General features: G+C 49.8%; 1 protein-coding gene and 1 pseudogene across 2 annotated transcripts in view; one reads left to right on the top strand and one right to left on the bottom strand.

Annotated features, from left to right (window-relative positions):
* ZNF341 (zinc finger protein 341) overlaps nt 1–19,656 on the top strand; it is a 44,770-nt gene extending 25,114 nt beyond the window's left edge. For both annotated transcript variants that reach the window (XM_066236509.1, XM_066236508.1), the window contains 6 exons: nt 5,357–5,565; nt 9,547–9,643; nt 12,410–12,542; nt 15,994–16,105; nt 16,362–16,432; nt 18,048–19,656. In XM_066236509.1, coding sequence (XP_066092606.1) covers nt 5,357–5,565; nt 9,547–9,643; nt 12,410–12,542; nt 15,994–16,105; nt 16,362–16,432; nt 18,048–18,580 — 1,155 coding nt within the window. In that variant the 3' untranslated portion in view covers nt 18,581–19,656. The remainder of the gene's footprint in view (nt 1–5,356; nt 5,566–9,546; nt 9,644–12,409; nt 12,543–15,993; nt 16,106–16,361; nt 16,433–18,047) is intronic.
* On the bottom strand, nt 2,357–5,367 carry LOC136308407 (large ribosomal subunit protein eL8-like; annotated as a pseudogene).
* Nucleotides 19,657–25,480: the final 5,824 nt, after the last annotated feature.

The raw sequence follows: 25,480 nt of genomic DNA, 5'->3' as shown, positions 1-25,480 counted from the left end.
AAATTCAGAAAGTCTAAAGATAGGTTGATGTGTGCCATTTATTATATGTTGGGTATCGTGCTAAATGCTTTACATTCAATATTTTATTTACTCCTCATAGAAACCTTAGAAATAGGCATTTTCAGTTTATCCAGAGGCTCAAGGGGGTGAAGTGACCCATCCAGAGTCACGCTACCAGTAAGTGACTGAGTCAGGGTTCAAAGCCAAGTTCATTTGACCCCAAACCCTATATCATTAGCCCAAGAATTCAGTACACTCTCCCAAGAATAGAGCACAAAATCAAGTATATTTTGTGGAGTTTCTGTAATTTAAAAAAGTTATAATTGGGATCTATATACATATATAATTTGTTATTGTGCTTTTTAAAAATATTTATTTTATTGATTTTAGAGAGAGGATGGGAGAGACAGGGAGAGACAGGAACATCACTCTGTTCCTATGTGTCCTGACGGGGGACCCAACCAGCAACCTCTGTGCTTTGTGATGATGCTCTAACCAACTGAGCCATCTGGCCAGGGCTGAATTGTACTTTTTTTTAAGATAGTTTTTTTTTTCCTTTAATTTTCTATTTTTTAAAAAAATACATAATCACGTGAAGCTGCAAAGATAGTGCCTTATACCTTTCAGTGAGTTTCCTCAGTGGTTATATCTCACATAACTACAGCATAATATCAGAATTAGGGAACTGACATTGGTATCAAGTGTCCCTGTAGTTCTGTGTCATGTTGCCACCCATGCAGGTTTGTGTGGCCAGCAGTGCGATCACAGTGCAGGACTGCTTTGTCAGCGTAGAGGTCTCCCTTGTGCTGCCGTTATTAGACACACCCATTCTTCTCCCTAACACACTTAGCCTCTGAGACCACTGATCAGTGCTCTATCTTTATAAATTTATCATTTTGAGAATGTTTTTTAATTTTTATTTAATTTATTTTTTTTTAAAAAAGATTTTATTTATTCATTTGAGAGAGGAGAGAGAGAGAGAGAGAGAGAGAGAGAGAGAAAGGAGGGAGGAGCAGGAAGCTTCAACTCCCATATGTGCCTTGACTGGACAAGCCCAGGGTTTTGAACCAGCAATCTCAGCGTTCCAGGTCAATGCTTTATCCACTGCACCACTGCAGGTCAGGCGAGAATGTTTTATAAATAGTTACCAGGTATGTGGCCTTTTGAGATTGTTTTTGTTTTTTGGGGGTTTTTTTGTATTTTTTCTGAAGCTGGAAACGGGGAGAGACAGTCAGACAGACTCCCGCATGCGCCCGACCGGGATCCACCCGGCACGCCCACCAAGGGGTGACGCTCTGCCCCTCCAGGGCGTCGCTGTGTTGCGACCAGAGCCACTCTAGCGCCTGGGGCAGAGGCCAAGGAGCCATCCCCAGCGCCTGGGCCATCTTTGCTCCAATGGAGCCTCGTTGCAGGAGGGGAAGAGAGAGACAGAGAGGAAGGAGAGGGGGAGGGGTGGAGAAGCAGATGGGCGTTTCTCCTGTGTGCCCTGGCCGGGAATCGAACCTGGGACTTCTGCACGCCAGGCCGACGCTCTACCACTGAGCCAACCAGCCAGGGCCGAGATTGGTTTTTTGATTCAGCATAAATTCTCTTGAGACTTGTGCTTTCTATTTTTTTTTTTTAAGATTTTATTTATTGCCTGACCTGTGGTGGTGCAGTGGATAAAGTGTTGATCTGGAAATGCTGAGGTCGCCAGTTCGAGACCCTGGGCTTGCCTGGTCAAGGCACATATGGGAGTTGATGCTTCCAGCTCCTCCCCCGTCTCTCTCTCCTCTCTCTCTCTCTCTCTCTCTCCTCTCTAAAATGAATAAATAAAATAAAATAAAAGTTAAAAAAAAAGATTTTATTTATTGATTTTAGAGAGAGGAGAGAATGAGAAAGGTAGGGGGGAGGAGCGGGAAGCAGCTCGTAGTTGCTTCCTGTATGTGGTGTGACCGGGAGAGCCCGGGGCTTCGAACCAGCGACCTCAGCATTTCAGGTCGACGCCTTATCCACTGCGCCACCACAGGTCAGGCTGTGCTTCCTATTTTTTTACCCTAATTTTATATTCTGAGTATTTTCTCATGTCACTATTTTTTTTTAAAGGCAATTTTTATTATTTTTATGTACAGAAAACTCAACAGTGCACACTCAGCCAGTTTGGTGGCCAGTTCTTTTTTTCTTTTTTTTTTTATTTATTTATTTATTTTTAGAGAGGAGAGAGAGACAGAGAGAGAGAAGGGGGGAGGAGCTGGAAGCATCAACTCCCATATGTGCCTTGACCAGGCAAGCCCAGGGCTTTGAACCGGCAACCTCAGCGTTTCCAGGTTGACGCTTTACCCGCTGCGCCACCACAGGTCAGGCGGTGGCCAGTTCTTTAGCCTTTGTCACTTCCAGCTTGGCAGTGTGAGCTACTGACTTGGATGCAGGACATGGCCTCCCCATGGTGACGGGTCTCATCCTGTCTGCCGCTGTAACTGGTACAGATAGATTCCACATGCTCAGCCAGACTTCGTCTTCCAAGTTATCGACCTGCGTGCAGGCGATGGCGGTGCCGGTCCTCCTGTGACTAGACGCCCCAGCCTGGTCTTCCCCTGGATAATGTCGCGGGAAGCCCCCACCTAACAGCCCAGGGCAGGCGGGGAGACAGTCAGCTCGACGGGGTCCACCTCTGTGCAGTCTCCACCAGCCGAGCCCTCTTGTCCTGTTGTTCTCCACCAAGGTGGTGACAGGGTTAACCTCTGCTCAAAGGACAGGCAGCCTCTTGGTGGGGACATCCTCTTGGCCGGCAGCTTTTTTCTCAGCCCGGGCCACCATTCTCTGCTTCTTCTCTTGCTCTGTCTCTGGTCTGTGCTGTGGGCCCGCTTGAGCAGTTGAGTAGCTGTCTGGTGATCCTAGGCCTGGGTGAGCTGGTTAATGGCAGGAGGCTCTTTCCGACACTTACAGAGAGGAGCCCGTTGCCACTGCAGCTGGCTGTAGGGGGCGGTTGGACAAAGCGGGTGAGTCCCTTCTGAGCTGGATGTCCTGTCCAATGCCCGAATTCTTGGGCCTTTTCTCACATGGGATTTGCCACCTTCTTGGTCTCCACTCCTTCGTGACAGCAGGGACTGACGCCATCTTCTTCCCTTTAGCTCTTCTTTCTTTTGGCATCTTGGGCAGCAGGAGGAGGAAGAAAGAAAGGAGAATTATGGGAAATCTATATCTCACATTACTATTTTAATTTAATTTTATTTTTTTCCCATTGATTTGAGAGAGAGAGAGAGAGAGAGAGAGAGAGGAAGGTGGGGAATGGGGAGAGAGAAGTAGCCACTTAGTATTCCACTTAGTTGTTCCATTTAGTTGTGCACTCATTGATTGCTTCTCCTATGTGCCCTGACCAGGGATCGAACCTGCTATCCCTGAGTGCTGGGACAATGCTCCATCCACTGAGCCACCTGGCCAGGGCTCACATCACTATTTTTAAAAACAGTTTTAATGGCTATGTTTTTTTTTAAATCTCCTATTGTTGAACATTTAGATTATTTCCTGAGTTTTACTGTTATAAACAAAACCATGATAAGATCATTGTAATCAAATCTTTGTTCACATCTCTGGTATTTTCCTTATGATAGATTCCTAGTAGGGGGTTGATGGAAGTTCATTAGCATATCCTTGGGGAAAATTACAGAAATCTTTGACTCACACTGGCTTAAACAGAAAGTTTGTCATCTCACATAACAAGAAAACCCAAGATAGGGTAGTTGCAGGCCTGAAATAGTCAGTTGACTCAACCTAGCATCAAGGACCCTGTGTCTTTCCAGCTCATCTCTACCATCTCTGCCATGTGGCCTTGTTCTCTAGTGACAGCTCACATGTGGTCCTGGGATACTTGGTACTATTTGGGTCCAGACATAGTCTTGTCCATGAGCAAAAAAGGGCTGTGTTATCTGTCTTTTTTAGGTAAACCTTTCCTTGAAGACCTCTCATTGGTGAGAGCCAGTGCGTGTGCTCTGTCCTTTAGGAACGTGTTATTCTGCTGCAGATAATGGAAGACTGGCTTACTTGTTAGGGTGTTGTTTCTCTCACATCACAGGGAGACCATGAGTAGGCAGTGTTGGGCTTGTATAACAGGTCCAGTGCATCCTCACCACGGACTCAGGAGGCTTTTTCTGGCATTCTGTTCTGCTAGCCTTCATTCTGCTAGTTCTTGGGGCTTTCATTATCAAAGTTGCAAGATGATTGCTTTAGCTCCAGCCATCACATGTGTATTCCAGGCAGGACAAATACAAAATGCAGAGATTTCTCTTAGGAAGCTTTTGCCTTTTTGTTCTGGGAATCATGCCTTCTTGAAAGACTACCACCTACCGTACATACCCTTGCTAAGAAAGGGGTCACATGGCTGACACTAGATCCAAGGGAGCCAGGGAGGGGGGATCAGATGTTTTAACTGGGCATGTTGCCACCCTGAGCAAATCGTGCTTCACTTTGTTAGGAGGAAGGAGTGTGTGGAATTGTGTGGGAAGAAGGAGTGTGTACCACTTGTCAAAGAGTAATTTTCAAAATGTTAAAAACGTAATTCTCACGTAAATAACATAGTGAACATGAGTCAGAATTTTACGTGACTCATTCATGAGGGAGCTGGAAGGTTGACAGAGTTCAAAAGAGGATGTGAGACACTCTTTATACTTACATATACCTGTTAGGGAAGAAAGGAATACTGAAATAAGATTGCTAAGTTAGATACAGACCTGGTTAATGTCCTACAGGGCAACAAAACCCATGACCTTTGGGATTATCTTTCTAACTCACAAAAATAACTTATATCAGGTCATATACTAGTTAATGTTTAACTTCAGAGTCTGGATCCTAACCAGTGGTAAACAGTCACAACCGGTGCGTATGTCCCCGACAGCGAGACGAGCCTAGGCGGGCTTGTCAGACAGCAGTCCTCAAAGTCAAGTCCCTAAGCCAGCATCACCTGGGTGCTTGTTCGGCTGCACGTGTTCAGGCCACCAGACCTGCCAGATCAGATACTCTGGGGGTTGGTGCCCAGCAATCTGTTACAGTTACGTGCACTCAAGTTGGAGAGCCACTCCTCTTAAGTATGACATTGGAAGGACACAATGTCATCTTTTCACTGTATTTTCAGATATTGGATAATTTTTCTAAAGATGCCCAGGCCACTCAGAGCCTGGGGAAAAGGTAGTGGGGTCATTGTGACTGGCCAAGAGGAGAGGACCCTCCATTCAAAATAACACCAGGGCACCAGCAGCAGGGAAGCAGGGAAACAGAGGCAGGGCCACTCCCGGGCAGTGTGCCAGGCAGAGGCCACAGGGTGGGGGGCAGCGGGGAGGCAGCTCCCCTGCCCCCCCTTACCTGCCCCACGTCTGCCATCAAGGTGTACAAGTGTGTGGTCAAAAGCTGCGCGCAGACCTTCCCAAAGCTCGACGCGTTTCTGGAGCACATCAAGAGCCACCAGGAAGAGCTGAGCTACCGCTGCCACCTCTGCGGCAAGGACTTCCCGTCGCTGTACGACCTGGGCGTGCACCAGTACTCCCACAGCCTCCTGCCGCAGCACAGCCCCAAGAAGGACAGCACGGTCTACAAGTACGTGTCCTCCCGCTGCCTGTCCCGCTGGGCGCCCGGGCTCCACAGCCGGGCTGCTTCTCGTGGCTCAGGGCCAGTGAGCCACCCCAGAGGAGAAATGTGTCTCCAGACTGGGGTCCACCCTGGGCCAGTGTGTTCTGGGCCTTGGCACTGGCGGGGGAGAAGATGCTGGCTGGCCCTCCTTATAGCATTCTTCAACTTGGCAGACATTTATCCTAAAAAAGAGTCCTAAAAAAGGGAAACCGGTCTTTCCCATTATAATGGAAATAGATTTGATTTTTTTCTATACTAAATACACCATATACTATATATTTACTTTTTCCTTTTAAAAATAAGATTTTCCCTGGCCGGTTGCCTCAGTGGTAGAGCGTCAGCCTGATGTGCAGGAGTCCCGGGTTCGATTCCTAGCCAGGGCACACAGGAGAAGCGCCCATCTGCTTCTCCACCCCTCCCCCTCTCCTTCCTCTCTGTCTCTCTCTTCCCCTCCCACAGCCAAGGCTCCATTGGAGCAAAGTTGGCCTGGGCGCTGAGGATAGCTCCATGGCCTCTGTCTCAGGCACTAGAATGGCTCTGGTTGCAACAGAGCGACACCCCAGATGGGCAGAGCATGGCCCCCTGGTGGGCATGCCGGGTGGATCCCGGTCGGGCGCATGCGGGAGTCTGTCTGACTGCCTCCCGTTTCCAGCTTCGGAAAAATACAAAAATAAATAAATAAATAAATAAAATAAAAATAAGATTCATTGATTGGTAAGTGGTGATGGACAAAGACTTGACTTGGAGTGTGAACACGCAATACAATGTACAGAGATGTGTTGTAGACTTGGACATCTGAAACCTTTATAATTAATTTTAACCAATGTCACCCCAATAAAATTCAATTAAAAAATTTTAAGCAGGTACTTAGTATTCCATTGTATGTGGATGTGTTGTAATTTATGGAACCTGTTTTTTATTGTGGGATAGTTGAATTATTTCCAGTTTGTCATTATTACAAACAACGCTACAGGGAACAGCTTTTGACGTATGTACATCTTCATGCATTTGTGAGTAGGTTTCTGACTGCGATTTTGCAGGTCAAAGAGCAAAAGGGAGTTTAAAAAGATGAATTACCTACTGCAAAAAATAATTGTTATAGGCATACAATGCAATATGTAAAAACTACAGAAGGTGCAGGGCGAAAGGGATTCCCTGTCCACCCTGACCCCCTTCCCCATTGCACACCCAGCTGCTTTCGGGAAGTGTTCTTTTGAAACTTATTTTGACATCATGTCAGATTTCCAGAGAGGTTATAAGAATAGTACAGAGAATTCCCACAGATACTCTTCACCCCCACTTCCTGAGTGGTAACTTTTTATGACATTTGCTTTATCCTCTTCTGAGCCTTTGAGAAAAATCTGCCGATATGCTGCCGCTTTACCTTTCTCCTCAGGGTGTATTTTCTGAAAACAAGGATAACCTCTTACGTAAGCATGGTGTAGTTATCAAAATTGGGAAGTTAATTTAATACGCTTCTGTAATCTATTCTGTGGACCTTACTTGAAAATTTCTGATTGTTCCAATAACATCCTTTACAGACAAAGAAAACAGTGAGGTGTTTTTTTCCCCCCTGGCCCACAATCCAATCCAGGATCACACATTTCATTCAGTTGTCATGTCTCTTGAGTCTTCCTGGAGCTGGAACAGGTCTTTGTCTACATGACCTTGTTATTTCTGAAGCGCTTTGGCCACTTATTTTGTAGAATGTTCTCAGTTTGGATTTGTCTACATCCGAGATTGGCACTTTGGGACAGGAACATGACAAAGTGACGCTGTGTCCCCAGTGCTGTGTATCAGGAGGCATATGACGTTGGCTTACCCTGTTGTTGGGGATATCATCGTGGATGACTTCATTAGGGTGGCGTGTTTAATTTTAGTGGTGATTGCTAAACTACCTCCCACACAAACCTGTGTCTCCTCGCTGCTGAAGCTGGTGCGATTCTTGTCCTCTCCCTCCCCCCAGCTTGCGAAGGTCCTGCCGTCCTGGTGGCTCTCTTCCCACCCCACCTCCTCTTCCTTCTGCCCCCTTTTTTCTGGCTTGCTGTGGAAGCAGGTAGCCTGTCTTCAGTGTGTGGTCCGAGGGCTCCCCTGGGCCCTGCCCAGGTACAGCCTGCCTGCGGCTTTTTTTTGTCATGAATCACCTACTTTCCTCACTGGTACTACACCACGCATGGATATATTTGCTGGCAAATGTTCTCATGGTGGGAAGACAATGGGGACTATTTTAGGTTTGTGGCCTGAAACTATTTCTTTTTTAATTGATTGATTTTAGAGAGATGGAGGAAGGGAGAGAGAGAGAAAAGCTTTCATTTTGTTGTTTCACTTAGTTGCGTATTCACTGGTTGCTTCCTGTTTGTGCCCTGACTGGGGATCGCACCTACAACCTTGGTGTTTCGGAGCGACACTTGAACCCACTGAAACTGCTGTTTGAAGGCATGTGAGCCACAGTGATGCAAAGGTGGTTACAGTAGAGGCCGTGTCTGCAGTGCTTGCTGTTTGTGGACTGTTTAACACAGTTGTGTCCTTTGACTCTCATGACAATCTTCAGAATGAACAAGGGACAGATCCATTTGGGATTACCCGTTTTATGGATGAGGAAATTGAGGGTTATAGATTGGAAAGAACCAGACCTGGACTCTTTTCTTTCTGACTCTTTCCTGTAACGAGTTGTCCCTGGTACTGAGAGCAGTTTGTGAAAAGAACAGATATGGTCCCTGCCTCCAGAACCCTCTTGCTGGTATAATAATAAGCAAACAAATAAAATCACTCCAGGTACTAAGTGCTGAGAAGAAAAGAAGCCTAGGTGAGATAATAGGAAGAGGGGGGGGCGGGCACATGGTGGACAGCTTGAGACAGGGTGGTCAGGGAGGGCCCCTCTGAGGAGGAGACGTTTGAGCTGAGACGTGAAAGATGAGAAGGTGCTGCCCATGGGAGGACTTGGGGAAGAGTGTTCCAGATCAGAGACACAACAAGTACAAAGGCCCTGCAGTGAGACCAGGCTGGTGTGTCTGAGGTGCATTCAGGAGGCTAGTGTGGCCCAAGGAGAGGGCAGTAGAGAAAGTCAGAGGTGGAAATAGAGCAGGCCAGAAGGGCTTTTAGACCAAGACCAAGGTGGGGACTTTTTTTTTTTTTTCCAGAGACAGAGAGAGAGTCAGAGAGAGGGATAGACAGGGACAAACAGGAACAGAGAGATGAGAAGCATCAATCATTAGTTTTTCGTCACGACACCTTAGTTGTTCATTGATTGCTTTCTCATATGTGCCTGACCGCGGGCCTTGCTCGAGCCAGCGACCTTGGGTCCAAGCTGGTGAGCTTTGCTCAAACCAGATGAGTCTATGCTCAAGCTGGTGACCTCGGGATCTTGAACCTGGGTCCTTCCGCATCCCAGTCTGACGCTGTATCCACTGCACCACCGCCCGGTCAGGCCCAAGGTGGGGACTTTTAAGCAAAGGTATGACCTGGTCTGATTTTGATTTTTCAAGGCACTGCTGGCTCCCCTGTGGGCAACAGACTTGACAGAGGGCGGGGTAGGGCAGGGAGGCCAGTGAGGAGGCCACTGCGCATGTCCTAGTGAGAGAGAACGGCAGCTGGGACTAGGATGGAGGCAGTGGCCAGCAGGAAGAATAGACTGCCTTGAGAATGAATTAAATCTAGGATCTTGCCTCCTAATGTTGGCCCTGGTGGAGGGGAGGGGCTGATCCCCGGGGCTGCTGGGCAGTTTGTGAAAAGAACAGATATGGTCCCTGCCTCCAGAACCCTCTTGCTGGTATAATAATAAGCAAACAAATAAAATCACTCCAGGTACTAAGTGCTGAGAAGAAAAGAAGCCTAGGTGAGATAATAGGAAGAGATGGGGGGGGGCACATGGTAGGCAGCTTGAGACAGGGTGGTCAGGAAGGGCCCTGACACACAGTACTCTCACTTTTCCTGCTCCTTCCCCTGTAGATGCCTGAAATGTGTCAACAAATACTCTACCCCTGAGGCCCTGGAGCACCACCTGCAGACTGCCACTCACAACTTCCCCTGCCCGCACTGCCAGAAGGTGGGTACCCTGCGACAATGGGGCTCCGAAGGTGGTGGCGTGAAAACCTCACTCTTTCCTTCTCCCCTCCTCCCCTCCTAACCCCGTGCAGGCAAAGCTTGGGGTTGTCTCCACGCTTCATCTTTGGGGAGTAAGAGCTCCACCGGGCCTTTCCCACCGGACACCGCACATGCCCGTCTGGGCTGACCCGGGCTGAAGCGTCGCCGAGGCCCAGGCCCAGCATCTCAACTGCGGCCTCCAGTCTTGATACATTCTTATGTTTATTACTGGTTCTTCTTTTTAGCAAATCTGGAAAGCGTCATTGAAGCCTGTCCCTTCATATCATCAAATATCCAGGCCGTATTCCAATTTTTAATTGCCTCAAAGACAGCATAACTTTTGTAAAGTCAACTTGTTTGAATCAGGTCTGCATGTTGCAGTTGGTTGATATGACCAAAGTTTCTTTTAATACATAGGTTCCCCACACCATTGGTCCTTTCTTCCCCTTTCCATTTATTTGTTGAAGAAACTGGGCCAATGGCCCTGTGGAGTTTCCTGACGCCTGAATTTTGCTGATTGCACCCCCCTGGTGTGTTTGACTTCTTTCTCTGGTCTACTCATTTTCTTACAACCTTGCCTGGCGGATTCTCCAGACAGCCCTGGTTTTGCTTTAGCCTCGCTGTAGGTGTTTCTAATTACATAGTCTAATTTGGAGCTTTGGAAGTTGTGGTCCGAGTAAAAGGTATCACGAATTGAGCAAGAACCTTGTGCCAGATGTTGTGCTGAGCATATTCCCTGACTCATTTAACCCTAGGAGGCAGGCACATTATTACTCTTCCATTTTACAGATGAAAGAAACCAAGGCACAGAAAGGGCACCCAGTTAGGAAATGATAGAGCTAGTGAGTAGTGTGGAAATTGAGTCTCTGCCTTTGACCACTTTGGGGTTTTTTTGTTTTTTGTTTTTTGTGACAGAGAGACAGACAGACTGGAAGGGAGAGAGATGAGAAGCATCAATTCTTTGTTGCGGCTCCTTAGTTTCTCAGTGATTCTCATATGTGCCTTGATGGGGGGGGGGCTACAGCAGACCGGGTGACCCCTTGCTCAAGCCAGCGACCTTGGGCTCAAGCTGGTGAGCTTTGCTCAAACCAGATGAGCCCATGCTCAAGCTGGAGACCTCGGGGTTTCGAACCTGAGTCCTCTTTGTCCCAATTTGTTGCTCTATCCACTGCGCCACCGCCTAGTTAGGCCCCGTTGACCACTTCTTTATACCAAATAAATGGAAAAGAAAATGAATGAATGCCTGTCTCTATCTGGCAGGAAGGAGGTTTTGGTTTCTGTGTTTTCTGGCTCTTTGTTATATTCTCTCATTTCCTTAGTTGTTTGTTCATTTTTTCATGTATTCTTTACCTTGTCCATTACTTGACTCAGGCCCTGAACTGGGGAGTGAAAGCCCCTTTCTGTCCTTGTGGAGCTCCCATGCAAGCAGAGAGTTGCAATTTGGTGCATTAAATGATGACTTTATACATTTTTAAAATTTATTTATTCATTTTAGAGAAGAGAGAAGGGGGGAGAGAGAGAGAGAGAGAGAAGGGGGAGGAGCAGGAAGCATCAACTCCCATATGTGCCTTGACCAGGCAAGCCAGGGTTTTGAACCGGCAACCTCAGTGTTTCCAGGTTGACGCTTTATCCACTGCGCCACCACAGGTCAGGCAAATGATGACTTTAAAAACATACATGGAGACCTGTGGTGGCGCAGTGGATAAAGTGTCGACCTGGAACACTGAAGTCGCCAGTTCGAAACCTTGGGCTTGCCTGGTCAAGGCACATATGGGAGTTGATGCTTCCAGCTCCTCCCCCCTTCTCTCTCTCTCTCTGTCTCTCTCTCTCACTCCTCTCTCTCTAAAAAATCAATAAATAAAATATTTTTTAAAAAAAGAAAAAACGTACATGGATATTTAAAGGCGGAATTTGCTTTGTCTGTTGTGGCACTGTGGATGGAGTCAGAGAGGGCTTCACAGAAGCAGTGACACCTGAACTGGGTCTTACAGGATAAGTAGGAGTTTGTCCGGCTAAGAGGGAAAGGCCACTGGGTAGGAAAAACAACCTGGGCAGGAGCTCACAGCAGGCTTGTTTTGACCGGGCTTATGCGTGAGTAGTGGGAGCCATGATGTTCCAAACCAGGGGTCGGGAACCTTTTTGGCTGAGAGAGCCATGAACACCACATATTTTAAAATGTAATTCCGTGAGAGCCATACAACAACCCATGTACAATACGCATTATCCGATAAAAATCTGGTGTTGTCCCAGAGGACAGCTGTGATTGGCTCCAGCCACCCTCAACCATGAACATGAGCGGTAGGAAATGAATGGATTGTAATACATGGGAATGTTTTATATTTTTAATGTTATTACTTTTTTATTAAAGATTTGTCTGCAAGCCAGATACAGCCATCAAAAGAGCCACATCTGGCTCGCGAGCCATAGGTTCCCGACCCCTGTTCTAAGGGCTATGCATGACATTATGGGTTCTCTAGCCTAGCAGTTCTCAACCTGTGGGTCAAGACCCCGACAGGGGTCGAATAAATATGTATTTTCCGATGGCTTTAGGCGACCCCTGTGTTTTGGTCGTTCGACCCCCGCCGGGGTTGTGACCCACAGGTTGAGAACCGCTGCTCTAGCCCCTGGTGAATGGGAAGGAAGTTGTTTCTATGAATAAAAGCTGGAAATGTGGGGTGCCTTGAGGGCTGGTTAGTCAGACCCGAAACCAACTTCTTTCTTCTCCCAGGTGTTTCCTTGTGAACGCTACCTGCGGCGTCACCTGCCCACGCATGGCAGTGGGGGCAGGTTCAAGTGCCAGGTGTGTAAGAAGTTCTTCCGGCGGGAACACTACCTCAAACTGCACGCTCACATTCACTCAGGTGGGTACCCAGCTCCCCTCCACCCCCAGCCTCCTCTTCCTCCTCCTTCCCATCCCGCTCTGGCTTTCCCCCCGTCTCCCTTTAGCCCCCTTCCCCATCCCCCTCCCGTCCCCTTTTCTTCCATCTCTTCCTTGGCCCCCTACTCACCTGCCCTCTCACGTGAACAGAGAGTCCCAGCAGCCCTGGAGCAGAGATCAGCCCCTGGAAGCCGGTGGGGCTTCTCTTGTCTCTGCCCCTTGGGAGTCAGTCCCCTCAGACCATTGTGAGTGCCTGGAGTTTGGGTGTGTTTCTCACCTTAAAGTTAGCACCCAGGCCTGACTTGTGGTGGCGCAGTGGATAAAGTGCATTGACCTAGTATGCTGAGGTCGCCGGTTCGAAACCCTGGGCTTGCCTGGTCAAGGCACATATGGGAGTTGATGCTTCCTCCTTCTCCCCCCTTCTCTCTCTCTCTCTCTCTCTCTCAAATGAATAAATAAAGTCTGAAAAATATTTTTAAAAAAATTATCACCCAAACCTGGACAAAACCTCTTTTTATTGGTTCCCCAGTCAAGATACATTGGCTTTTTTATTTTCATCTCTAAAATGTTTTTGTTTTTGTTTTGTTTGTTTTTTACAGAGACAGAGAGAGAGTCAGAGAGAGGGATAGACAGGGACAGACAGACAGGAACAGAGGGATGAGAACCATCAATCATTAGTTTTTCATTGCACATTGCAACTCCTTAGTTGTTCATTGATTGCTTTCTCATATGTGACTTGACCGTGGGCCTTCAGCAGACTGAGTGACCCCTTGCTCGTGCCAGCAACCTTGGGTCCAAGCTGGTGAGCTTTTGCTCAAACCAGATAAGCCCGCGCTCAAGCTGGTGACCTCAGGGTCTCGAACTTGGGTCCTTGGCATCCCAGTCTGATGCTCTATCCACTGCGCCACCACCTGGTCAGGCTAAAATGTTTTATTAGTTGAAAATTTCTGGTTTTCTTTTTTATTGAAAAGGATTAAAAGATTGAGAAAACATTAGGAGAAAATCTTTGAAAATGCAAAAGCCTGTGGCCTGACCTGTGGTGGCGCAGTGGATAAAGCGTCGACCTGGAAATGCTGGGGTCGCCGGTTCAAAACCCTGGGCTTGCCTGGTCAAGGCACATATGAGAGTTGATGCTTCCAGCTCCTCCCCCCTGTCTCTCTTCTGTCTCTCTCTCTCCCTTCTGTCTCTCTCTCTCTCTCCCTTCTGTCTCTCTCTCACTCCCTCTCTCTCCTCTCTAAATTGAAAAAAAAAAAAAAAGAAAATGCAAAAGCCTGTCTAATGCCTTGATGAGGGAGGGGCCCCAGCGGAGCCAGTGACCCCCTTGCTCAAACCAGCGACTTTGGGCTTCAAGCCAGTGAACCACGGGATCATGTTGATGATCCCACGCTCAAGCCAGTGACCCCGCACTCAAGCTGGTGAGCCCATGTTCATGCCAATGACCTCGGGGTTTTGAACCTGGGACCTCAGCGTCTCAGGTCAACGCTCTATCCACTGCGCCATGGCTGGTCATGCAGATCTTAATCTATTTAATGACTACAGAGCATTTTATTGTAAGGATTAGAATTTCCTTAATTGCTGGGTGTGTGTGTGTGTGTGGCATTTTTCAAAAGTACTTTATTCATACCAGAGGGAGAACAAGGAGGAAATAATGGCAGGAAGGTAAAACAGCCTAGTAACAACCTTTTCCTGAGAGCAGGTTGCGACCCCCTGACCCCTGTCCGGTGAGAGTGTCCCCCCCCCATGGTTCTGCAGCAGCACAGTCTGGGACTACTAAGGTGGACTCCAGATCACACTGCTGGACTAGAACCTTAACTCCCCCGAGTACTCGGTATAGACCATGAACTTCAGTTTTCTCATCTATAAAATGGGATAATAGTACTTACCTCATGGTTTGTTGCAGGAATTTAATCGGATAAGGTATAATTCCGCCTTCCCCCATGGCAGGCCTCATGTCAGTAAATGCCAGGACCACCCACCCTCTTACCTGGCCCACCTTAGTTTCATCCTGGTCTCTCTCCTTCTTCTTACGCCCCACAGCCAGCCCATTGGTAAGGGCTACCAATTCTGCATTCCAGGTGCAGACTGCGTGTGACCTCTTCCCATTTCGTATACCAGCTTCCTTCCTTTCCCCACCCTCACACCCCCTCAGCCTGTTCTCTACAGCCAGCCGGAGGGAGCGTGTGAAACTCTTCAGTCGGATGCTGTCCACCCCCTGCGCAGCTCCTCTGGTGGCTTCTCTGGCCCGTACTAAAGCCAGAGTGCTTCCTTGGCCTTCTGGGCCCTCCCCGTGGGGCCAGGAAGCCCCGCTGACCTGACCTCTTCTGCCTCGTTCTCCACCTCTCCGTTCAGTTCCAGCCACAGCGGCGTCCCTGTTGTTCCTCAGACACCCTGAGCACCCCCTCCTTTCCTTCTGTCTGGGACCCTCACTCCCTGATTGCCACCTGGCTCGCTCCTTGCTCCCTCAGGTCTCACCTCCATGTTGCCTGCCTGAGAGGCTTTCCTGACCACCCTATCTAGAATGGCTCCTTCTTGGCAAAACAGTCCTGAGGAATGGGAGTGGCTGTCCCCTCCCAGGTCCCCTCCCTAGAGGAGCTGCGGCCCTTTAGTGGAGACGCCCGTGCACCGTGTTCAGCCTCTGTCTCATGGTATCCTCATCCTCACACCGTGTTCAGCCTCTGTCTCATGGTATCCTCATCCTCACACCGTGTTCAGCCTCTGTCTCATGGTATCCTCATCCTCACACTGTGTTCAGCCTCTGTCTCATGGTATCCTCATCCTCACACTGTGTTCAGCCTCTGTCTCATGGTATCCTCATCCTCACACCGTGTTCAGCCTCTGTCTCATGGTATCCTCATCCTCACACCGTGTTCAGCCTCTGTCTCATGGTATCCTCATCCTCACACCGTGTTCAGCCTCTGTCTCATGGTATCCTCATCCTCACACCGTGTTCAGCCTCTGTCTCATGGTATCCTCATCCTCACACTGTGTTCAGCCTCTGTCTCATGGTATCCTCATCCTCACACTGTGTTCAGCCTCTGTCTCATGGTATCCTCATCCTCACACCGTGTTCAGCCTCTGTCTCATGGTATCCTCATCCTCACACCGTGTTCAGCCTCTGTCTCATGGTATCCTCATCCTCACACTGTGTTCAGCCTCTGTCTCATGGTATCCTCATCCTCACACTGTGTTCAGCCTCTGTCTCATGGTATCCTCATCCTCACACTGTGTTCAGCCTCTGTCTCATGGTATCCTCATCCTCACACCGTGTTCAGCCTCTGTCTCATGGTATCCTCATCCTCACACCGTGTTCAGCCTCTGTCTCATGGTATCCTCATCCTCACACCGTGTTCAGCCTCTGTCTCATGGTATCCTCATCCTCACACTGTGTTCAGCCTCTGTCTCATGGTATCCTCATCCTCGTTGTCCGCCTGCAGGTGAGAAACCCTACAAGTGCTCAGTGTGTGACTCCGCATTCAACCGCAAAGACAAACTGAAGAGACACCTGTTGATCCATGAGCCATTCAAGAAATACAAATGCCCCTTCTCGTGAGTAGAGACTGGCATGGAGGGGGCGCAGGCTTACCCTGTGGCGGAACAGAGGGTTTCCGGTCTGAGGACTGATGGCCTTCTCTCCTTTTATCCTGTCCTGAGCCCCACCTGCCAGTTTCATTCCTTATCTCCTTCCTCTTTGCCCAGCTGTTAGGATAGACGAGAGGGTCCTCATGCCTAGGGCTAGCAGAGGGGCCAGGAGGAGGGTCCTGACCTTGGTGAGCACCCCCTGACCTGTGGTTTGGGTTTCTAGGACACACACAGGCTGCAGTAAGGAGTTCAACCGGCCAGATAAGCTGAAGGCTCACATCCTTTCCCACTCTGGTAAGTGGCTCTTAGATCCACCCAGAAGGGTCTGGTCCAGGAGGGTCTGGTACATTCCAGCCAACAGACTATCACTTATGTGAGTCGTGAGCCAGGCCTGTGTTAGGGTCCTCAGGGTGCACAGAGGTGAGTCCGACACAGTTCCTGTCCCCTGAGGGGGACGCTGACCTGAGAGGAGATAACTGTAAGTCCGAGCGGTCCCCAGTGTGACAGTGTGGATCAGGTGTGGAGGGAGATCACATTCTGACAGGGCCCCAGATAAAGCCAGGAAGGTTCTTTGGTGCCCCTGGCAGAGCCAGGCTGCGGGGATATGGCTCAGGGGTCGCCATACCACCCCTCTGTTCCCCGGGGCTTCACAGAGCCTCCCCAGAGCAGCTTGGCTGGCTTCCCACCTACTGACTGGTCTAGAACAGGGTTTCTCGACCTTGGCACTATGGAGTTTTTGAGCCAGATAATTCATTGCCATGGGGGCAGCCCTGTGCACTGTCGGGTGTTGAGCAGCATCCCTGGCCTCTACCCGTGAGATGCCGGTGGCATCTCCCCCACATTTATGGAAACCAGAAACGTCTCTAGGAGACAAGCCAAAAGTCTACTGGGGGAAATTGCCCCTGGTTAAGAGCCACTGATTTACAGAAAGGATTTAGGGGCTGAAGAAAGTTTGAAAACTCCAGGTTGATCAGGGGCCTGGAGACAGACGGCCTGTGCTGGAGTTTGGCACTGCCACTTGCCTCAGGCACGCCACTGCCTCTCTGTAAGCCAGGGGGGCCGAGGGGGCTCTGGCTGAGGCTGAGCGAGGGTTGGAGGTGACTTCCCGTGTACCTGATGTATTCAGTGAGCCACTGTTGAGAACCCAGCCTGTGGGAGGCCCTGGGGGAATTAGACGGGCAGGACCTCACTCTGCCCTCCTGGGGAAGCGGAGATTTGGTAGCAGAGATAGAAAATGAACTTCAAACAAGTATGCAGCTGCAAAGTATACGGAGTGCAAAGGCAGAGATCAACGCGGTGACCGGGCAGAGCATGAAGAGAGGAGGTGACAGGAAGAGGCCTTCCAGGGTGAGGGAGCAGCAATGCAGTGCCTTGAGGGCAGAGACTGGGGGGACAGGGGAGGTCAGGGGAGGCCTGCAGCTCAGAGAACAGGTATGGGGAGGCGGAGACGGTGCGAGAGGCGAAGGGGGTCAGACTGCACGGGCTTCGAGGGACACTTGGGGAATCATTACAGGGTGTGGAGCGGGACTAGCATGACCCTTTATGTGTTTTACTGAGATGTCCTAGCGGCCCTGTGGGAAGTGGTCTTCAGGGGTCAGGGTGAGGCCGGCCGGCCGGAGAAGAGAGTGACGGTGGGCCGGGAAAGTTGGCTGAGGTTAGGGGCTGAACAGGGTTCCAGGCAGACAAACCAGCACGTGTGCAGCCCCAGGAGCAGAGCCAGCTTGCTGCACCGAGGAGAGAGCGTGGCTGCCCCGAGAGGCAGGGAGGGCAGGAGTGAGACGGGGCGGCGGGGCCGGGTCACACGGCGGGCGCTTGCAGGTAACGACAGACGGGGTTCCACTCCGAGTGCAGGGGCACGGTGGCAGGGTCGTGGGTCTGGGGACCTCTCTCTGACTCTCCTTCCCGCCAGGCATGAAGCTGCACAAGTGCACCCTGTGCAGCAAGTCCTTCAGCCGCCGCGCCCACCTCGCCGAGCACCAGCGCGCCCACACGGGCAACTACAAGTTCCACTGCGCCGGCTGTGCCAAGGGCTTTTCCCGCCACAAATACCTCAAGGATCACCGCTGCCGCCTCGGGCCCCAGAAGGACAAGGACCTGCAAGCCCGGCGACCCTCCCGGAGGAGGGCGGCCCCCCGCAGCAGCAGCAGCAGTGCTGGGCACAAGGGGGTGACCCCCCTGCCCGACCCCCTGGGGCTGGAGGGCTTGAAGGACACAGGGGCTGGGCCAGTGCCCGAGGCTGCCCCAGGCAAGCCGCCCTTCTCTGAGCCAGATGCTGTGCTGTCCATCGTAGTGGGTGGCACGGTGGGCAGCGAGCCTGAGCTGGTAGTGCCCGGGCATGCTGAGGGCCTGGGCCCCAACCTCGCGCTGGCAGAGCTGCAGGCAGGAGCCGATGGCCCGTGTGCCATGCTCGCTGTGCCTGTCTACATCCAGGCCTCGGAGTGATGGACCCGTGGTATTTGCTCTCATGGTCCAGCCTGATGCACCCCTTTGGGTCCACGGTCTCTGGGGACAGTCTCGAGACCCTTCCTGATGGAGCGAGCTGTCAGGGAAGAAGCTTTTGGAATGTTAATTATGAACACTGGCCCTGTGGTGGCCTCTCCTTCTGTCCCCTCTTCTTCTGGAAAGCTCTGCAGTGTCTGGGACCTGGGGCATGGCTGCCTATGGCTTCCAGACAGGGTAGGTGAGATGGCAGGCGAGATGGGTGGCCCAGGGTCTGGCTGGTCCAGGCTTGTGGTTGGGCTGCCTAACCGAGAGGGCAGACCAGCCCTGCTCACCCACTCCGGGGTCTTCGGGGGCGCTTGCTGGCGTGGTCAGAGCCCTCGTCTGCCATACCTTTTCACACGTGGCTCCTGACAGCATCCCCAGATGACTGTGGTGTAGGCAGTTAGGAGGCACTCGAGTGCTGTGGTCAGAGTACAGCTATTGGCCAGATCTGCCTTCAGATCCAAGCGCTGCCACTCACTGGCTGTGTCACCTTGGGTAAGTCACTTTACCTCTCTGAGTCCCATGGTCCTCATCTGTACAATGAGGCTTATGACCATGCTACCTCATAGGGCTGTCGCGAGAATCTGGTATGATCAAATATGCAAAGGGTTCACATAGTGAGCAGCACTTGGAAAGTGCTCAATAAAATGTTTTTTTATCAAAATATGTGTCCACATGCCTCAGGCCCTAGCTTTGGCAGTTTGCTTCTTAGTCCCTACGTGGTAGCATTCTCCCCTCCAAGGGGGTAAGAGGTCCATGGCCCCTCACGTAGGGTTGTGCTGCCCCAGGAGTCAGGAAGAGGTTTTGTGCTCCTAGAATGGCTATTTCAAAACGTAGCCCTTGGAAACATCAAGAAGAAGGAGTTTCTACTCACTTTTGAAAATGCAGGATCCTGAGCCTTGTCCCCAAGTCCTTTGGAATCAGAAACTGACTGGAGGCAGAGGTTCATCTTGAGCAGGCCTTTGGATGGCCATAGGTGCCCCTGCACCCAGCATTCCCTCCCCCTTCCCCATCCCATTCCCTTTCCCATCCCTAACCCCTTCCCCATCCCCTTTCCCGTCCCTAACCCCTTCCCCATCCCCATCTCATCCCCTTCCCCATCCCCATCCCATCCCCTTCCCCATCCCCATCCCCATCCCCATCCCATCCCCTTCCCCATCCCCTTCCCATCCCCTTCCCATCCCCTTCCCATCCCCTTCCCCATTCCCTTCCCATCCCCTTCCCCATCCCCTTCCCTATCCCCATCCCATATCCTTCCCCATCCTCTTCCCATCCCCTTCCCCTTCCCTTTCTCCATCCCTATCCCATACCTATCCCCATCCCCATCCCTACCCCCTTACCCTTACCCAACCCCTTCCCCATCCCCATCCCTTTCCCCATCCCCTTCCCATCCCCATCCCCATCCCCATCCCCTTCCTCATCCCCATTCCCTTCCCCAACCCCTTCCCCATCCCCATCCCCTTCTCATCCCCTTCCCCGTCCCCATCCCCATCCCCTTCTCATCCCCTTCTCATCCCCTTCCCCATCCCCATCCCCATAGCCTTCTCTTTCCCTGTCCCAGTCCCCATACCCTTCCACATCCCCATCCTCTTCCCCAACCCCTTCCCCATCTTCATCCTCATCCCCTTCCCCATCCCTATCCCCCCCCCCAATCCTCATCCCCAGCTAGTCCAGGGGGAAGCAGACCAGGCTCATTGGCAGGCAGAGAGAGAGAAAAGGGGCCTCAGCTGAGTTTTCTCGTTTATTGTCATAAACACCCTGCTGGGCCACATTGCCCACGTTACAGGAGAGAAAACTGAAGCTCAAGAAGGGACAGGGCCTGACCTGTGGTGGCGCAGTGGATAAAGCGTCGACCTGGAAATGCTGAGGTCGCTGGTTCGAAACCCTGGGCTTGCCTGGTCAAGGCACATATGGGAGTTGATGCTTCCAGCTCCTCCCCACCTTCTCTCTCTGTCTCTCTCTCCTCTCTCTCTCCTTCTCTGTCTCTCTCTCTTCCTTTCTCTCTCCTCTCTAAAATGAATAAATAAAATAAAATAAAAAATAAATAAAAAAATTTTAAAAAAAATACTGGTTTAAAAAAAAAAAAAAAAAAAGAAGGGACAGGGCAGGATGTAGCAAAACTGGTGGACTCAGTTTGTTAACTTAGTTTTCTTGAGGACTGGCACATCCCTCAGACATCTGTGCTGGCGCTCAGGACAAGCCCAGCATCCCCCATGTCCTCAGGAAGGTAGGACGCGGTGGGAGGGACATACGAGGCAGAGGCAGTAGAGCCCAGCTGAGGGGTGAGGGCTATACGTGTACTCAGTCCTCATAAAAGCCAGGAGAGGGACTAGTGGAGATAGGAGGTCTCTTTGGAGGGAGTAACATTTGAGCTGGGCCTTGATGCAGAGTATTTTGATGAGTGGATAGTTACAGGAAAGCAAGGTATGAGCAAAGACTTCCAGGTATGACAGTACAAGGCCTATTGTACTCCGGTGCCGGTGAGTGATCCCGGGTGACCAGCGATCTGGAGGTAGATCCTGCTAATCACTAATATGTTCAAGCCTCCACATGGACATATTATGGATACTATACTAAGCCTTCTATTTCACATCACCTCAGCCCCATTTGGTGAGAACTGTTACTGTCCTTATTTAACAGATGAGAAAACAAAGACACAGAGAGGCCAAGTTCCTTCCGTAAGCTCATACAGCTAGTAAGTGACAGAGCTGGTACTCAGGCTGGGCTGGCCTGTCTCCACGTGCTGTTGGCCACTTTGCTATATTGAAATATGGGTTGATACTGAATCAGAGATCTTGGATGTTTGGTTAAGGAATTTGAACTTTATTCTCTACATAATGGATGAATCATGGGAACCATTAAATATTTTTAAAAAATGACATTAAAGGAAATGTTAAAAATCACATTTTCATCCCAATACAACTATTTAAGTTATATTTCTGCCTCTTGTCAGTGTATACGTGTATGCACACTTATCAGAATCGTGACGATTAACGTTGACTAGGCACGTATGCTGTGCTTGGCGTCTACTGAGCACTTCGAGGTAGGTGCTGTGTTTAATCCTGTTTTATAGCTGAGACAAGGCAACAAGCATAGCGAGGTTAAGCAACCCCAAGTTATGCAGCAGTAAGTGGCAGAGCCAGGTCACAGAACTTATAAAGACCAGGTCTGCTATTTAATAGATGCAGAGTTGGACAACAGAGGAGGAAGCTATGGCAATTTTGGAATCCATCTGTGTAGGTTGGCAAATGGGGATACTGAAGCCCAAGAGGGAAAGGCCTTTAGTCAGGGGTGACTCAGGACCTCAGGGTTCCTTAGAGAGCCCTAAGGTACTGGACAGAGTATAGTGTCAAGTGGCTGTCCTGGGCATTCAGGGTCCCACAGATTTTGACATCAGGAAGAGCTGGGTTTAAATCCTGGCTCTGTCCTTTACTAGCTGTGTGACTGTGGCAAGGCATTTCACTCTCTGAATCTCCCTGTCCTCATATGTCAAATGGGGAGAACAAATAGTACCTACCCAATGAAGTTGTCACAATTCAGAGAGAGAATTTAGCTAAAGTAAAGATTACAAATTGGCAAACCATGGTTGATTCTAGCCTACAGAGAAAACTTTGCTTGGTTTTCACAGTGTTTGAAAAAATAAACCAATATTTAAAAATAATGAAATTTAAAACCTACTGCAGTGGTGAAAAGTGAGATGCATTTCCTCTGTTAGGATCAAGACAAGGATCACTTCTATCATGATACTAACATTATGTTGGAGGCCTAGCCAAAGCAATAAGGCAAGAAAAAGAAAGAAATGGTATAAGGATCAGAAAGGGTGAAATAATAGCATGGTTGCTGAAATAATAATAAGATCAATATATAAAAATGTATTGTGTTCCCATATCCAGAAGCAATTAGAAAATTTAATTAAAATTGGGAGATTTCACCTAAAAATCTGGATTTCTGACTTCTAAAACTAAAATTAGGGTACGTCACAGTGGGGCAGCAGTCAGGTGAAGCTGCTAGCCAGCCCCTTTCAGTGGGCACCCGCACTCCATATGGCCATAGCGTCCATTCTTTACTGTCGTCTTGCTGACATTGCAACTGATTAATGATAGCGATTTACTGTGCTTATGCTGATTTATCTTAGAGCAGAGAAATATTTCTAAATTTCCAGGTCTCTCAAAAGTGGGAAAATAAGATGGCTAGAGAGGATCGCATGGATTTTCATGCTCTGGGACCACTTTACTCATCCATCTATCCATCTTACTGCCTGAACTCTGTGTATATGTAACGCCAGGAGGTCTAGACCTGGAAAATCAGTCTGGTGTTGTTGCAGAATTCTGAGGAAACCACAAGGAGGACCAGATGGAGCGGACATAGCCTTTATTCTTTACATACAGGGGCAGCACTGATGGCCGCGGGTCAGGTTGATCAAAGTTCGGTGCCCCACTGAGAGGGGCCATAGTATATATTTACAGCTAAGCCCCAGGCAATTGCTTAAGAGAAACTCTGTCTACAGGCAAGCAGGGGGTAAGGGGCAAGTGTATGCACCCTTCTGTGCTTTTTCTCCTTGATAATATCTGGTGACTCAGAACTGTTGTGTTTTTTTTTGTTTTTGTTTTTAATAAATAAATTTTTATTAATTTTAATGGGGTGACATCAATAAATCAGGGTACATATATTCAAAGAAAACATGTCCAGGTTATCTTGTCATTCAATTCTGTTGCATACCCATCACCCAAAGTTAGATTGTCCTCCGTCACCTTCTTTCTAGTTTTCTTTGTGCCCCTCCCCCCTTCCCCTCTCCCTCCTTCCCTCCCCCCACCCCCCGCAACCACCACACTCTTGTCCATGTCTCTTAGTCCCATTTTTATGTCCCACCAATGTGTGGAATCCTGCAGTTCTTGTTTTTTTCTGATTTACTTATTTCACTCCATACAATGCTATCAAGATCCCACCATTTTGTTGCAAGTGATCCGATGTCATCATTTCTTATGGCTGAATAGTATACCATGATGTATATGTGCCACATCTTCTTTATCCAGTCTTCTATTTTATTTTTTTTTACAGTGATTAAAGCCTTTAAGCAATCTCTTGGCCAATACAGCAAGAAGCCATAAAAGAGTAGTGTCCTTAACAAGTTCACCAAGTCCAAGTTGGCCCCAACACTATGCCAAGTCCCTGATAAATGCAACCCAACCCCAGTTCAGTCTGTTAGGAGCTGTCCCAAGGAGCAGGAGTCCAGGAAAAGTCCACATCCAGGAAAAGTCCGCATGGCACTGGAATTGTCACCATCCTATACTTTGCAGCTCACGTCCAAGTCCCAATGACCGCTGCTTCTAGCTGGTAATGATTCAGGTAGACTGGAAAAGCCATCTGCAGCATGTGTGGAGATGGAGCATCTGTTCTCCTCTGCCTGGAGAGTTGAGACCAGGTTGCTTTTCCCTGGAGCTCTGCGACTGTGGCTTGGTAAAGAGAACCTTGGGATACACTAAGCTGGGTGGCAAAGGTAGATTCATAATAGAAGTTGGCAAAAGGGGGAAAGAGAGCTCTAAATTAGGAGTAGGTCCCAGCCTGAGATATAAGTGGGGCATTGAGGTAGGAGGGATAAAGGAAACACTACATATTAAACAAAGCAGCAGAAAATAGGACTATCAACACCCACAACAGAGATCTTCGAGGGAAGAATAAAAAACCTAACTATTAAGGCAAGACATAGTTAAGTGGCCCTTGTGCAAATGAGATCAGTTTACCTGCTTCTTGGAAGAAATACCCTAGGCTCATCCACAGTGTCGTAGATGGGGTGGGGCCGACGGCCCTAGGCACCTTCAGCCTTCAGTGGCAAATCCCAGCATTCTGGGCAAGGTTAGGTCATAGGTGGCTGGAGCAGGGCTGGAAAAGACTGAACCCTCCCTTAGAGGAGCGAGGGGGAAGCCTACCTTCCAGTGCCCCTGCTTCCTCACAGCAGAGGCATGTAAGTCTGGCAGGCTTTAGCTCAGTGACCTTCCTTTCCACTATTGAAGCAGGACCCAGATGGCATCCTATGAGACCCCTTTGGGGTGTTGGAGCCTTTAAGGGCATATCCTAAAAGCTGGTAGTTCCCCTGATCTCTATTGGGCTTTTTCTGCCTCTTGGTATCTTAAAAGCCATGCTCAGAAGATCTTGCTGAGGGGTTTGAGGATCCCCAACTGCCTATATAAATCTTTTCCATATATCTGGGGCTATTTGGAAAAAGACAAAACAGTGTTATTAGCTGGATCAAATAAAGAAGGTAGTAGTGGCCCTGGCCGGTCGGCTCAGCGGTAGAGCGTCGGCCTGGCATGTGGGGAACCCGGGTTCAATTCCCGGCCAGGGCACATAGGAGAAGCACCCATTTGCTTCTCCACCCCCCATCCCCTTCTTCCTCTCTGTCTCTCTCTTCCCCTCCCGCAGCCAAGGCTCCATTGGAGCAAAGATGGCCCAGGCGCTGGGGATGGCTCCTTGGCCTCTGCCTCAGGCGCTAGAGTGGCTCTGGTCGTGGCAGAGCGACGCCCTGGAGGGGCAGAGCATCGCCCCCTGGTGGGCAGAGCGTTGCCCCTGGTGGGCATGCCGGGTGGATCCCGGTCGGGCGCATGCGGGAGTCTGTCTAACTGTCTCTCCCTGTTTCCAGCTTCAGAAAAATACAAAAAAAAAAAGGAAAAAAAGGTAGTAGTTGGCTCAGCGGTAGAGAGTCGGCCTGGCGTGCGGGGGACCCGGGTTCGATTCCCGGCCAGGGCACATAGGAGAAGCGCCCATTTGCTTCTCCACCCCCGTCCCCCCCCCTTCCTCTCTGTCTCTCTATTCCCCTCCCGCAGCCAAGGCTCCATTGGAGCAAAGATGGCCCGGGCGCTG

Source organism: Saccopteryx bilineata, chromosome 6 (assembly GCF_036850765.1).
Source record: "Saccopteryx bilineata isolate mSacBil1 chromosome 6, mSacBil1_pri_phased_curated, whole genome shotgun sequence".
NCBI lineage: Eukaryota > Metazoa > Chordata > Mammalia > Chiroptera > Emballonuridae > Saccopteryx > Saccopteryx bilineata.
Note: the sequence above shows the minus strand (reverse complement) of the source record. Positions and strands in the feature narration are given on the sequence as shown.